Below are 16,550 nucleotides of genomic sequence, written 5' to 3'. Positions count from 1 at the left end.
CTTCATTTATACTTAATGAATATATTACTGTTTGCTCAAATGTTCAATTCCCACTAAAGGTGTCATAATTCAACCTCCCTAAAAGCCTTCATTGTCAATCAGGACTGCTGCTGACATTTCATTTTTAAGTTAATCGAGCTCATTTCCCCCCTCTACATTTATACACAGCCTATCACAGAAGGTCTCAAGGATAACCCCCTTTTCCCAACAGGATAAAGACCAAGCTGATGCTGTACATTCTCTGATTTCTTTTTGGATCTCCCATTTCAAGTGTCAGGCTGAAGAAAGATTGTTTATTCAAGTATTGACGTATTTTATGCAGTTGTTGAAAAGCCTGCGCCTGGAAACCAGATTTATGATCTTTTTAAGTTATTTGTGGCCTCGACAATAATTCCCATCCCTTAATGCAGCTTTCATACCAAAATATAGTCTTTGGCACGCGCTAGATTCACTGTGTGATGTCTTTACTACTGATTAAAATTGTTTTCTGTGCCATATCTTCAGCTGGATTCTTAGTGTGTATGTGTTTGGATAATGAGATCCCAGTGTAGCCAGATAAATCAAGAAGGAGTATTTGTGTTGTGCTAGATTAGTTTGTAGATAGGAAAAGAATGTGTCTTGGGAAACTATCTCAATCTTTATCTGTGCGTGACCCGGCCTATCTTTATCTGTGTGACCTTGTGTGTTTTCCAGACTTTCCCTTTCATCGGCATCACTGTTTTTTGTTTTTGCTGGAATGAGAATTGTTTTTCTTGTCAGTGCACTGTTCATCTGCACGCTGCCAGGTACCTCTTTGCTGATGAGAGTTTTATTCATTGAAAAGGAAGTTTTTACTGTAGCCATTTGCGTCCTTTACCCCATCCTTCCAAAGAGGACAAACACCTTGTGGTACAGTACCAAAGTAGTCTGTTATAGGTCTTTTTTTTATCTCTACTGGAACAATATGATTACATTCTTCCTGTTTTGAAATGCACATTCCAACTGGGCCCTAACATTTTTCCTTTGCTTGTCAGTTCTTTGAATAATGAATTAAATCTATATTGTGCATGTTTGTGTCTGTTCTTGTATGAATATAGTTACTAGTGAGAAATACACAAGCATATTACAAAATGCCAAGATATTTTTTCTTCCAGACTCCTCTGCAATCCCACCTGTTTAATAAGTCCGAACTTATCTATTCATAGTTACATAGTTACATAGGGTTGAAAAAAGACCAGAGTCCATCAAGTTCAACCCATCCATGTAAACCCAGCACCCACAACCTATACTTACCAATCTATACACTCACATACATAAACTATATATACAACCACTAATACTAACTGTAGATATTAGTATCACAATAGCCTTGGATATTCTGATTGTACAAGAACTCATCCAGGCCCCTCTTAAAGGCATTAACAGAATCTGCCATTACCACATCACTAGGAAGGGCATTTCACAGCCTCACTGCCCTCACTGTGAAAAACCCCCTACGCTGCTTCAAATGGAAGCTCCGTTCCTCTAATCTATAGGGGTGACCTCTGGTGCGTTGATTTTTTTTATGGGAAAAAAGAACATCCCCCAACTGCCTATAATCCCCTCTAATGTACTTATACAGAGTAATCATGTCCCCTCGCAAGCGCCTCTTTTCCAGAGAAAACAACCCCAACCTCGACAGTCTCACCTCATAGTTTAAATCTTCCATCCCCTTTACCAGTTTAGTTGCACGTCTCTGCACTTTCTCCAGCTCATTAATATCCTTGTTAAGGACTGGAGCCCAAAACTGCACTGCATACTCAAGGTGAGGCCTTACCAGGGACCTATAAAGAGGCAAAAGTATGTTTTCATCCCTTGAGTCAATGCCCTTTTTTATACAAGACAGCACTTTATTTGCTTTAGTAGCCACAGAATGACACTGCCTGGAATTAGACAACTTGTTATCTACAAAAACCCCTAGATCCTTCTCCATTAAGGATACCCCCAACAAACTACCATTCAGGAGATAGTTTGCGTTTATATTATTTCTACCAAAATGCATAACTTTGCACTTTTCAACATTGAACCTCATTTTCCAGTTTGCTGCCCAGTTTCCCAATTTTGTCAAATCGCTCTGCAAAGCGGCAGTATCCTGCATGGAACTTATAGTTTTGCACAATTTTGTGTCATCAGCAAAAATAGAAACAGTACTGTCTATGCCCACCTCCAGGTCATTAATAAACAAATTAAAAAGTAAAGGACCAAGGACTGACCCCTGCGGTACTCCACTAACCACACTGGTCCTATTAGAAAATGTTCCATTTACCACTTTTCAAGTCTCTTTTGAATTTCCTCCCGAGTGGCCCATGCGTCAGTAGCTAAATTACTAGAACTGGGCATATTAAAAGGGAAGCCTTCATTACCTGGCTCCTCAGATGTATAGACAGATGAAAAATAAGAGTTCAAAATGTCTGCTTTTTCCCCGTTCTCATCAACCAACTTACCCCCTGTGATAATAAGGTTCCCACCCCTTCTTGCTTCATTTTTTTTTTTTACTATTTACATAATTAAAAAATAATTTTGGATTCTTCTTCTCCTAGCTGCAATATACCTTTCCATCTCTATTTTAGCTGGCCTGATAGCTTTTTTGCATGCTTTATTTGCTTCCTTGTACCTGATGAAAGTTTCTGCTGTCCCAGCTAACTTCAATGCTTTAAAAGCACGTTTTTTCTTACCAACCTCGACAATAACACTTTTATTCAGCCATAAAGGTTTTGCTTTGCGATGCCTCTCCTTGCTTACAAGGGGGATATACTGTTGTGTATACTCGCAAAGCAATGTTTTAAAGATGTTCCATTTTCCTTCTGTGTCTAACCCCATGAAAAGCCTTTCCCAGTTGACACATTGCAGAGATGCCCTTATACTGGCAAAGTCTGCACATCTAAAATTGAGCGTTTTAGTTACTCCCTTATAGCGCTGTCTCTGTAGCATTATCTCAAAGGAGACCATGTTGTGATCAATGTTCCCCAAATGCTCACCCACACAAATGTTAGAGATGAGTTCAGTATTATTAGATATTACCAGGTCCAAAATAGAGTCATTCCTAGTAGGTTCTTGAACCGCCTGAAATAAAAAGTTGTCATTTAGCATATTTACAAACCTACTAGCTTTTTCTGACTTAGCCACCCCATAACTCCAGTCAATGTCCGGATAATTAAAGTCCCCCATAATAACAACTTGACCCAGTTGTGAAGCCTCCTCCATTTGCACCAGTAGCTGGGTCTCATCCCCCTCATCTATACGGGGTGGTTTATAGCATACACCAATGATCATTTTCTTTGTGACCTTCAGCCCTACTGAAATTTCTACCCAAAGAGATTCAACATTTTCTTTGGTAATGTCTTTAGTACATGGCTTTAAATCTGACTTTACATAAAGACAAACCCCTCCACCCTTTTTAATCTCTCAGTCCCTCCTAAATAGTGTATACCCATTTAAATTCACGGCCCAGTCGCATTTTTCATCCCACCAGGTCTCAGTGATACCTATTAAATCATAATTTTCAATACATGCAATAGCCTGCATGTATCCAATCTTAGTCTTCATTGGAATCACACTCCTCTCTGCTCAGACTGAAGAACGCTGTCTCACTTAGGGCTCTGGCACACGGGGGAGATTAGTTGCCCGCGGCAAAACTCCCTGTTCGCGGGCGACTAATCTCCCCGAGTTGCCTTCCCCCTGCCATCCCACCGGCGAACATGTAAGTCGCCGGCGGGATGGCAGACGCGGCGAGGCTTTTTCTGCGATTTGCGCAAAATCGCACCGCCGTGTCTGCCATCCCGCCAGCGACTTACATGTTCGCCGGTGGGATGGCAGGGGGAAGGCAACTCGGGAAGATTAGTCGCCCGCGAACAGGGAGTTTTGCCGCGGGCAACTAATCTCCCCGTGTGCCAGAGCCCTTAGAATTTAATGATAAGCAAATTTTTGCTACCAGGCATGGATTCGCTGCAAATTTCCACTTTTTCAGCAAATGAGAAAAAAACGCGGTCACCTCCAAAAAGTTGCATGTGTCAAAAAAGAGTCTTGCAAATTTCCATTCTACCTGTGACCGAAAAGTTAGATCATATATTTTTTTTTAATTGTATAAACCCTTGTTGTTTAGTCCTGTTGTGTGTGGTGCTTTGTTTGGGCATATATAAAGTCCTGAAAGGAGCATCACTGAGCAATGAATATTTTCTTTCCTTTATATTCAAGTTATTTTGACTGCTATATCTTTTGACTTGTATCTCTCTCTTTCTCTCTCTCCACATATATGTAAAAGAAACAAAAGGAGCACTCCCTACAAACAATGAACTGCCCCAGGTGCTCGCCAGAAGTTTATGTAAATGAAGAACAGAGTGCCACACACACACGGACTTAAAAAAGAACAATAAATCTTTATTAATCCAATGTTTCGAACACTAAATGTGTTCTTCTTCAGTTTGTCCCTGAAGTAAAGAAATAAAGATTTTTTGTTCTTTTTTAAGTCCGTGTGTGTGGCACTCTGTTCTTCATTTATATATATATATATATAGTATAAAAAAGACCAGCAACTCCAGGATTTCTTGTGAAAAATCAAAACATATATTCAAAGTAGCATAAACAGCCTGTTTATGCTACTTTGAATATATGTTTTGATTTTTCACAAGAAATCCCGGAGTCGCTGGTCTTTTTTATACTATTGGAACCCTTTACCAAGTCCCTTGGTTACTGAAATACCCCGAGACTTAAATCTTACCTATCCCTCTTAATTCAGTTGTCTTACCTTGCTTACAAATTCGGCTTTAGTCCCCCTATATTAAGGGCACATTGAGCAATATGCAATTTAGAGCACAATCGCCATGTTTTTTTTCCTACAATGCAGTGTTTTTCTCCCAGAATTCCAGCATCATTGCATGTTCAAAGGGGCACTGAATCTGATGCAGTTGCACTGCACCTGGCGACCCCTGGTCAGGAGGAGGTAGTGGCTGCTCCTGCACTCCTTGAGCGCAGCACCACTCGATATGAACTTAGCAGCGCCAAGCACAACTATACAGAAGTACAAGGAGACAATTTATTGTGTCTAATAAATGTAGTGTTACTAGCTGCAGGTAAAATGTTGGGGGCCACAACTGCACTTGTGGAAGAGCATGAGCCCTTTAGTATGTTTGCAATACTGCAAAAAAAAAAAAAAATCCTTTATTGGTTGGTCTGTTCCTTAAGGAAATGTTGTCATTGCACAGCTTAATGTGTATTTGTCTCTAGTCACGCTTTCCTTTTGTTCCAGAAATGTATTACAGACATTCCTTCTTCTACCCGGTCATCCCTTTCAAGCAAAATAAATTTACTAGTCATTTTAAATGGAGCAGTTCAGTGCTAAGCGCAGAGGCCACATTCCTTTGCTACAGCTCTTCATATTGCTGTCTATAATGCTAGTCCAGGCATTCATTATTAGATACTGTTAAAAAGAAATGTAGCCAAACTTTGCACTAATGGTGCCTCTATGGAAATACAAAGCTTCAAAAACAACCTTATTCTTTGTTTTCAGAAAAGATTTGTCACAGGTAGCACGTGCCTGAAGGAGAAGAGCCGGCAAGCAGCGACTGTGCCCCAGCATACTGACGGGTTGCTCACATATTTCTCCTTTGGGCACACACTACCTTTGACTGGGGTCACAATGGTGACAACAATTTTACATATGTGTTAAAATATAATAATGGACTTTTACATTGCATAATAGGTGTTTTTTTGTTATCTAAGCAAAGAAATTAAAGCTATAGATTTGTACATGTGATAAATTTATATTGTATTCAGCTGCCTCTAGCATGTTTGGTTTAACTGCTTAGCTCTATAGTGTACATCTGAATTACAATTTTTTTTTATTAACCTGTTTGTCAATTTTTATACATTGCTTTTTCTTACTATTTATGATGGATGTCTCACATTAATGATGTCAAAACATTGATGATGTCACACGCCTGCATGTTTTGTGGTGTGTGTCTCTCTGGGATGATGTCACTTGTTAATTGAATGCTGTTTAGCTGAACGAATTGCTTCCTCACCTGGGTTTTTTGGTTGAGGGGTTTTTCCATAATTTGGATCACCATACCTTATGTCTGCTGAGAAACGTTTTAACATACCATACCGATTTTAATAAACCCAAAAGTATATGAAAGGTTTATTTGGGCACAGCATAAAACTTGAAATTGAGCCACCACTTTAACATGTAGGTAGTACACAAATACAGGTATAATGGTACATAATATATTTGCTTTCTTCAGACACAGAGCCTCCATATTAACTGATTTTCACTGTAAGACTGGTTCATGTGTAACCCATTAAGGAACTCGTTTTATTTTCATAATCCCTACAATACTGTTCTCAGGTTCCAGAGGCTTTCTGTTATTTAAAGACTGAGTTTTTGTGTGTGCCATTGCTGTGGACATTTTCTTTATCTGAGAAAGAAAAATGTAATTCTTTAAAGCATCTAACTGGCCATTTTTAAACTTGGAAATGAACTTATGTCAAACTATAAACGTAGCCTTCAAACATTTTATAAACCATCACCTCGCTGTTATTCTTTTCATATGAATAATTAACTAACCCTAGATTTATTTTAGGTTTTTCTTTCTAAAGTAAAGAATTCTACCCCCACACTGCTTGAGAGCAAGGCTACTACAAAGTGAGAAGAAGACAAAGCAAATAAGTCTTTCGCTTCCTGGGCCTGTGGGTAAAAGTGCATATTCAAGAATGATGACCTGAAACAGAACATTAAAGGGGACATAACATTGGTTTTTCACTTAGCAGAATATAATTATGTTAAAAAATTGAAGTTAGGATGGTTAAAGTAAACCTCAGATCCAGTTTCCAAAAAAAAATAAAATTCCCTGCACCGTCCCTTCCCCTCACCCCTCCTGGAGAGAGTCAGGAGAGTCGTGGGTCTTTCTCATTAGCATTACCTGGTGATGTGTATATTGAGTAGTTCCTGCACAAATTTGTAGTGTATCAAATGCAGAACAGGAAAGCAAGATAGGAGTCACACATGCAAGTTAGCATTAAGGGCAAAGACAGACGGGGAAATAAGTCACCACAATTTTTAAAAATCCAGTCATAACAACTAATCGCCACTGCTAAAGTAACAGTAACACACAGTAGATTTCGCATGAGGCAACTTGTATGTTTTTGCATGAAGGTAGCGCAGTGACTGGGTTTCTATTTGCGGCAAGTGGATTTTTTAAAAATTGCGGCAATTAATCACCCCGTCTGTCTTTGCCCTTTAAATGGTGCTTTACCGATTTCTTAGGCCACAAAGTGTGAACAAATAAAATAATGATTCATGATGACAAGCCTCTGTTTGCAGTTTTGTGTATGCTGCTCCTATCTTGCTTTCCTGTTCAGGATTTGATACCATAATCTGGGGATGTCAGTGAGAAACCAGCAGAACTCAATAGCAGCCCCAGTCACTCCCGTGTCTCCCTGCTCCCAGCCCAGTCCTGCCCTGTATGTATGTCTCTACTTCCAGCCTAAGTCCTGCCCTGAATGTATGTCTCTACTTCCAGCCTAAGTCCTGCCCTGTATGTATGTCTCTACGTCCAGCCTAAGTCCTGCCCTGTATGTATGTCTCTACTTCCAGCCTAAGTCCTGCCCTGTATGTATGTCTCTACGTCCAGCCTAAGTCCTGCCCTGTATGTATGTCTCTACGTCCAGCCTAAGTCCTGCCCTGTATGTATGTCTCTACGTCCAGCCTAAGTCCTGCCCTGTATGTATGTCTCTACTTCCAGCCTAAGTCCTGCCCTGTATGTATGTCTCTACGTCCAGCCTAAGTCCTGCCCTGTATGTATGTCTCTACGTCCAGCCTAAGTCCTGCCCTGTATGTATGTCTCTACGTCCAGCCTAAGTCCTGCCCTGTATGTATGTCTCTACTTCCAGCCTAAGTCCTGCCCTGTATGGATGTCTCTACTTCCAGCCTAAGTCCTGCCCTGTATGGATGTCTCTACTTCCAGCCTAAGTCCTACCCTGTATGTCTCTCCTCCCAGCCTATGTCCTGTCCTGTATGTATCTAACCCCAGTCTGACTAAGTATTGCCCTGTATGTCTCTACTCCCAGCAACACAGCCAAAGCACAACTATATCACAACTATGGCACATATCTGTGGGTGCTTTATGTTTGCCTTGTGGTGTATTTTTTATAAATTCCACCTCAGTAAGTGTTAATTAAATGCATATCTTTTGGTCTGTAGCCACTGCAATGGATACCAACATGCAAAAATAATGTTTCTCTTTGGCTGTGTTTAGCATTCACCGTCTTTTATAGGTACAAGCCTACAGGCAGAATGAAATGAATTAACACTTGCATCACTTCCAGTAGAATTTATTAAAAACAAAAAAAGTCGGCAAACACAAGTTAAAACATCTGTGGTTGTACAGCCTTCCATAGCTTTTGATTACACAGGAAAAACTCATAATACAATATTTTATCTTAGAAATACAAAATAATCTTTTTGGAAACACCATTCTAGTAGTGTCTTGGACAGAAGCCATTTTAATGTGCAGATATGTAACCATTGTTCTCTGAAGAATAATGAAAGGGAAGGTGTCCCCACCAAACATGCAAGTGAGGCTGCGGAACTGCTGCTCCAGTCTTCAGATTACTGAATCTAAAGGTAGATTCCAAATAACAAAGGCCATGTATAGCCAGATGCTCATATATTTAAGGTCACTAAAAAAAGAAAAGCACTGTTATAATGGAACAACGTAGAAATACCCTCATTTTGAGAGGTCATATTTTATATTTTTTAAATTAATTTAACTTTCTATCTTGGATAACTATGGGTTTAATAATCAATAGAAATAACACATTTGATTGCAAAAGTAAAGAGCGTACCGCACCTTTATAAGGAACTTCCCTAAAGGGCTCTGTTGTATTCTGATACAGTAAAATGAAAAGCAGTCTTTAAAGGCTGCTTGTGTGGGATCAGATATAAGCCGATGTGGTGGCTGATTTTCAGTATGGATAGAGTCAAAATGTTTTTTCTTTACTGCACAGAGCAGTGGTATTTACAGGAGAAGGAAAATCATAAATGTTAGGCACCCCCAGGGATTATATTCACTTACCTGATACCCTGGGCCGGTGCTTCTGACCCAGGGTTCCTCTAGTGAGCACTATAGTGAGATCTTCTTTTTCCACTTCTTCCTTCGTTTGGTTGCCGGGGGGCAGGTACATGAAATGTAGGTTCAGCTTTTCACTGTACTGCACATGCGCGCCTGGTGTCAATACACAAGATGGCTCTGTGGTGCTTCTCCAGAAATATCCAGGGGAGGTGCAGTTTTCTGCTAACAGGAGCACTGGACCGGGGTATCAGCTAAGTGATTGTAATTATTTGGGGGTGCCTAACATTTGGCAACCCCCAGTAAATTTTTAATTTTCCTTCTCCTTTAAGAAATGGCAGCAAATTTACATTGTGAAAGAAACCATAGAATTGGTCTAAATATGTATGTCTTTCATATTGCAGTATTCACCTCCCTATACTTAATGGATTAGCTACCCTGCTAAGTAAACTGAGGTAGATCATTTCATTTAGATTTGATTAATTGCACTATTAGTACAGTTCACTTATTTGGCCCGCGGTGACAAAGTTATTAGGGCTACAAGTCCAAACCAAACATTATTCATGTAAGCCTCAATGCGCATTCTTATGCTGGCAAGTTTTCGAAGGTTTTAGCATGCCTCTTAATCATATCTTCAGTAATCACTGATTTATAGTTCAAAAATGCCACAATTTACATTATTCCAATTACCAGCATGTGAGTGGAGGGTAAAAATTCTGATTTAGATTTCTATATTATAAAACTAAAGTCATAGCATTCAGACTTTCTATTCTTCTCCAAGGTGCTCAGAAAGTCTATACAATTAATTATGCCTACAATATAAGCGTACCTGGCCGACATCATCTTACCAACTAGCACAAAAAGAGAAAAAGAAATGCACGCAAAATGATTTGCTGGTGTAAAAAAATACCTCCAACCTGTTTATTGCAGAGTGCACATACATTGATTTATATAAAGTATCAGATGCTTGTCATTATTTGTAAAAGTTTGATGTATGGTACTATGGTCAAAAAAGATTGATTTCAATTATTTCAATTTGTGTTAAGTGTATAGGGTTTATGCTGAACAAACCTTTCCCCTTTTGTTTTAAACAAGAGAAATCTATAGGGGTTATGTAATAAAAGTCACTAAGTTTGCCCAGGAGCAGTAACCCAAAGCAACCAATCAGGTAGAATTTACTGGTCACCTGTTTAAAAGCAAACAACGTATTGGCAGCTAAGGGTTACTGCTACTGGGCAAGCTTAGTGTCTTTTATAACATATAGGGGTATATTTTTGAGCTAAACAGGGAGATTGAAGCTTACCAGAGCAAAGATAACCCACTTGTATAAACCTACTTGTCTATAAAGGCTGCTTGAGTGTGATCGAATATAAAGTGGTGTGGTGACTGATTTACATCTGGAGTTCATACTGTAAGTAAGGAGTTCTTGCTTCATAGTAATGAATGGCAGTTCCCAAAACACTGTCATACATAATACAATGAAATAAAAACTCTGGCATGTATGATTCCATGTACTTGGCACATATAGTTGCATCCAGCTTGTCTTAGTCCAACCGTTTCTGACTCTGATAAAATAAACAGTTATCCTCAGTGATGAAATTAGCCTGTATTATCTAACAATCCCAGGCCTTAATAGACTGCTATTGAGCAACCATGAGGAGAGTTACTTTTGAAGTGTGCTATACGAATGTCAAACTCTCTAGTGGTAGCATGGTCATTCTCTAGAGATAGGCACAGTTATAGATGTGTGCCGATTTCCATTCGTTTACACTCAATGTATTGGTGTCACAGTCTAGCTAATAAAAAATATTTTATATATAATAGAGAGAGAGAGAGAGAGAGAGAAAACGAACTTTCCCCTGTCCCCATATCCCCACCCCTTAAACCCCCCCATTCCCATACACTGACCCCCTAACCCCACCCATTACACCCTATACCTGCTTTGGCAATGCTAAATGTATTTGGTCCTGCCAATAAAGCTCATTTGATGGGAGAGGGGGGGAGAGAGGCACACACTTATAGGGATAACAACCTTGGTGCAAATCAGATAAACAATGTAAATATGTAAAAAATGCTGATGCACACCAGGAAAAGTACAGATTAGGAAGCACTCCTTCAATTCTTAGCGATACCCAGGGGCCTTAGCGATACCTTCATCAAGGTTCCAGTAGGGAACTGAAACATAGGACTAATAAACCTCACTATTTGAATTTACCAATTTTGTTATTTTTGACTATATATATACTACACTGGGCACACAACAGTGGTGGCTTGTTTACAAACACTAATTGCAGTTGGTAACATAGTCCCAATACTTTCCATAAGTTCCACTGTTACTCTTTTGATATCACCTTGTGTACTTATGAGATTAAGTTTTCATTTGACAAAACTGATCTTTAGTTCCCCAGCTGACTTATTGCACAGTATCTGCTGAAGCTGAAATGCTGGCAAGATGTGTAATTTCATTTTTGTTATGGTACCATCACAGCTCTTAATGACTGAAACGGGAAATCTCTTATATTTATATGACAGGACATGAAAGAATCCAACTTCCTCCTGACCTAGCAGACTAGATAGAACCATCTGTTAAAAGATTTATTTTCCTTACAAACAGATTTGCAGATTACAACGCCACCTATCAGCAGGAGAATACCAGCAGGACTTGCTCTCCAGCCTCCCTGCAGTGTTCATCTCCCCCGGCAGCCAGCCACCTTGTGACAAGCTCTCTGAAGTAGTGCAGCTGTGCGGAGGCAAAGTGTGCAAAGCAATACGGCAAGCCAAGGTCTGCATTGGGGAATTCAATGGGAAAAGGGCTCCTGATGTTCTGTACGTCTCTGAAAAGTGGTTACTTGGTAAGTAATGTGCAGGGTGCCATAAATAAAAGATGCAAGCCACAAAGTACGTTTGCTTTAAAGTTACTTGCATAAAAGTATCCCCTTTACTCAGAAGTTCTTTTGTCCTTTAAATAAGCAAGTTTAGAAAATTTGTGCCAACAAAATGTGGCTGCTTCACTTTTAAATAGCTTTTGTTATGGTTTTTTTTAAAGTGTTACCCTGGAACTTTCTAAATAGCTAACACAGTAACACACATTTACCTGAAGCTTTTTACTTTATTTTTGTAAAATAAATAAGCAGAACATGGTAAAGGTAACATTACATTTATAACAATTTACTTCTGTCACCTATTGACTTTAAAGGAAAAATAAAACCTCCTCTCAACCTCAGGCCCCCTCCATCAGCCTCACACACCACTCCACCACCCATAACTGTCAAAAGTGTCCCTATCTTTGTAACCAATATAAAAATGCAAAGTTGCATGTGGCACACATGCCGGCACAAACAGGACCTCGGTTAGTAAACTGAGGTACCAACTTAGGTCCTGTTTGTGCTGGCTCATCTATGCAAGAATAGTTGCATGTGTGGTTGACAGCATCATCTTGTGGCACTTTGGATACTGTTCTGTCAGTGTTTGCTCCTGCCTGCTCAGTATTTGGGATCTGACAGAAGAGGATGCCAAGCGGAGTGAGATGGTGATCCCCATTGGGTAACTCTGCGTTTTTATTGCAGGTACAAAAAGAGGGCGCATAGGGTTGCTGGATGGGTTTCATTTTCTTTAAAGGGTTGTTCTAAAAACAATTCTATTCTGTTTTATTATGTAACTATTTAAAGCTGGCTGGCTCTGGGGATGTTTTTTTCTATGCAAGCATCCAAAGGAGACTATCCTAGGAAGAGGCCCTTGGGGCAAGTTATGGTCCTGCTAAAGTCACTGACCCAACAACCTGGTAGGGGGTTCAAAAGAAATAGGAGAGGGTCTGAACAAATAGTTAGATATAGAGCACTGGTTTTAATGTTTGTAGTCACTGGCAGATAAAATTTGTCAATATGGTCAGCTATCTGTGTGGCAAAATAAGCCAGTGCGGCATCCAGATCTGTTTGGTATTGATGTGCTGGTAAATCGGTATGGCTGCTGATTATGTTAGACAGTGAGAATTATATTTGGCTGCTCCCATAATCTGTTTTGTGATATGAGCGTCCTGATCTGAGCCTCCTAAGACAATAAAATTCCATATTGAAGGAGATGTCAATCAAAAGGATATTCTGCAATCAGTATGAAGCCTTCATTGTTGTTCTAAATCACAGGACCCTTATTTGCCATGAATCCCTAAGGATCTCTTTGGCCCGGGTTTGGGCATTTAGATGATAGACCAGCACATTCTCTACAATTTCTTGATCTTAGAGCAGCTGTCTCCTTTCCTCCTCTTTAGTTCACAAATGTTGCTGAGAAAATGGTTTCAGTCATTCGCAATTTAATGCTCATACTGATACACATTCAAGGTAAAAAGACTTCTAATTTGTTGTCAGAAAACTTGTCACTATATCATAACTTAAAGAGCAATGCTACTTGGAGTGAATGAACTTCTCGGAATAGTCATTATGGGGAGTGTTAGAAGAGCAAACTTCTGCAGTTAAATGTAATAAAGAATCCTAGTGGTCATATAAGGTCACTGTGGATGTTTAAGGAAATTCTAAGGATTGCATACCATAATGCATCTGCAGAACTTGTATGAAAATGAATGGGAACTTGGCACAGGAAATAACGTTGGACTGGCGAGGTCAATATGATAAGGGTGATGATTTCAGAGAATGAAAAGCATTTAAGAGTGACCAGCAACATCAAAATCCACAGTGAAGCTGGAGTACTGAACTTGAATACAGAGACCATTAGCAACTTTAGCAGAGTGATTAGCATGGAGGGATACTGAGGACGAGGAACATGAGGACACAGTCTATGCAAAATGTTTTGGAATGTAAACAGAAGGAAACAAAAAAAACAGAGAAAATTGTATTGATATGAACTCTTGGGTTAAAGTATTAAAATAAACGCTCATGGATAAACTGGGGGGATCAGTGGCACAGTGGTCCAGTTACAAAAGGTAGCCATATATGTTAGCACAATGGATTCTTTTTTTGCTTTTACAGTGCCTACTCTGTATAACAAATACATTGCAGGTTGAAAATCACATTGCGGGCCAGATTTGTGGCAAGGCCTGGGGCGGCACTGGGCTCTAGCCACATTCCAGCGTAAGATTGGAGGATGTGCTGATGCAAGAACCTAGGGTGTGTGCAGTGGAGGATGCTGGGAGGTCTCTGATTACAATAAAACCGGATTTAGGGGAAAGAAAATAATAAAGTGCAGGATCGTAGCACAAGAATTTCAGCTAAAAACCGTGCTTCAATTTTCCTGTGATTTTGAATATTTAGATCTCTACTCTATGGGGCAGATTCATGAAATCACGAGTTTGAAGCCCGAATGGGATAAATTTGGATTGGATACAAAAATTTCTGAAGATCGCAAATATCACGAAAATGCTTACGAAAAAATCGTATTAGTCACGATAATATCATATTGGCAATCCGAAAGTCACAAAATTTTCATACCGAACAATTGTAAACAGCGGGAAATCCTTTCCGATTTTTTTGCGCAAACGTACGAAAAAGTTGTGCAGGCGACAAAAAATTCGGCAAAAATACGCTCAGAGCATTCCAATGCCCCTAAGTCTCTCCACACCACTCTCAGGCCACACATGACAAAAGCAGCAGGTTGGCTGGAGTAGCTTGAGCCCAAGCTTGACTGAGGAACAAACTGGATCTGCATAATAATATTAAAAAATATTAAAACAAAACATTTCTAAATGTTCATTTTTTATGTTTTATAGCACTTTTTTTTAGCACAGGCACCTAATTCCTTCATCCCGTGACTTACACATTATGTATTTTCTATCTTTTAGATTCTGTCACACAGCACAAGCTGCATCCTTTAGAAAATTACCTCTTGAATCACTGAGATTTGTTAGACAAGGAAAAGGTATTTCCATGTAATCAATTCAACTATCAAAATAAAGCTGTGAAGGAATGGTGATATGAAAACATTGCTATTTAAGAAAAATGAAATGTGTTTTTAATACTTTTAGTATTTATCCTATTTTATAGATGTATAAAAATCTGTTGGGTGACAATATGATTTGTTAATAAAATGCATTCAACATGGGGCTTTTTAAATTGTCTTTCTTTTGTTCACCTTTTATGCCATTTACATGTAGATAAAGACTAAATTTATTTATTGAGGCCATTTATAATGCTGTAATGTGCATGTATTCATTTAGTTAATGTCCCACAATTACTACAGCTAAGCCAATGTATTATTGTATTGAAATGTACTTTTATTTAATGTGGGCAATAGCAATTCTAGGACTGGCCTTTTTCAGGATTCACTGAAAACTGGGTATTGATATCATGAGTCCTTCAGACAAGTCTTCTGGGTAAGGAGCAGAAGGGGACTAGGGAACAGGCTAGAAAAAAAATGTAGCAGGTAAGCTGCAAGATGGATAGGACAAACCAGAAAAATCAGAAGACAGATTGGAAAAGAAAGCCATGTGCATAATAATGTACCTGGATGTACCTGGTAAAGTGTAATCTAGAGAAATTGGATTGATATCATGGCATGCCAAGCTCAAGTGGGTCCAGGACAGGCCAAGGTGAGATACAGAAGTTAGTACATCAGTCAGGACTGATACACAAGTTCAGGAAACTCAGGAAAAACTAGGGTCCAAGCCACAATGCTCAAACAAATCCAGGAGGAAGGAGGTCAGACTTTTAGTTTGTCCTAATTGTACCATGTGGCTGCCAAGATTCATCTGACCACACAAGGAAGGCAGATAGTAAGCCTAAGCTAAACATTGCCTTCCTAGTCCAGTGGTTCTGGAAGTCCATCAAAAAACTATGAAGTCCCTAGTTTGGATTCTAGTAGTGCCATACATTACTCCCCTCCTCACAAGCAGCATTTCAAATATTTGCAAGCACTATCTTTATTATATTACCATAAATTAATCTCCATGTGGGGTCTAGGCTAATCTAGTCTAGAAAGACCACTGGTGTATTACAAAATAGCAGAGGAACTAACAGAGTCAAGGCAGCAAATGAGCCTCAGCCAGTATGAGGAGCACCAGAGGCAAAGTGATTAGAAAGCAACAGAATTTGACACTAAAGACAGACATACCGTATATACTCGAGTATAAGTCGATCTGAATATAAGCTGAGGTACCTAATTTTACCTAAGAAAACTGGAAAAACTTATTGACTCGAGTATAAGCCTAGGGTGGGAAATGTGCAGCTACTGCTAAGTTTCAATAATCAAATAATTAATAAAGAACACTCAGCGTGACCCCCTGTGATCTCTTCATAAATATATAATGTTGGCAGCTGCAGATTAGGGAAAGGTGGATAGAGGACCCCTTGACCCTCCTGCCTTGAAGCTGCCATACTAAGTATCAAGATAAGAATGCTAATATGAAGATACTTTAACATTTAGTTTAAAATAATTAATTATAGTCCCACTTTTGTCCAGTTGTTCTTTTGCACCTACAGTAACTGCCTCCTTCTATTTACCCTTTTGTATCTTATTATGCAG

The 16,550-nt window shown here is 39.3% G+C and overlaps 1 protein-coding gene across 2 annotated transcripts in view; it reads left to right on the top strand.

Annotated features, from left to right (window-relative positions):
• Positions 1-15,132, top strand: part of mcph1 (microcephalin 1) — a 143,484-nt gene extending 128,352 nt beyond the window's left edge. For both annotated transcript variants that reach the window (XR_001924513.2, XM_018093729.2), the window contains 2 exons: positions 11,698-11,935; positions 14,872-15,132. Coding sequence is in view for 1 of the 2 variants with exons in the window: in XM_018093729.2 (XP_017949218.2) it covers positions 11,698-11,935; positions 14,872-14,927 (294 nt within the window). In the remaining variant the exon portion in view is untranslated. The remainder of the gene's footprint in view (positions 1-11,697; positions 11,936-14,871) is intronic.
• Positions 15,133-16,550: the final 1,418 nt, after the last annotated feature.

This window comes from Xenopus tropicalis, chromosome 5 (assembly GCF_000004195.4).
Source record: "Xenopus tropicalis strain Nigerian chromosome 5, UCB_Xtro_10.0, whole genome shotgun sequence".
NCBI lineage: Eukaryota > Metazoa > Chordata > Amphibia > Anura > Pipidae > Xenopus > Xenopus tropicalis.
Note: the sequence above shows the minus strand (reverse complement) of the source record. Positions and strands in the feature narration are given on the sequence as shown.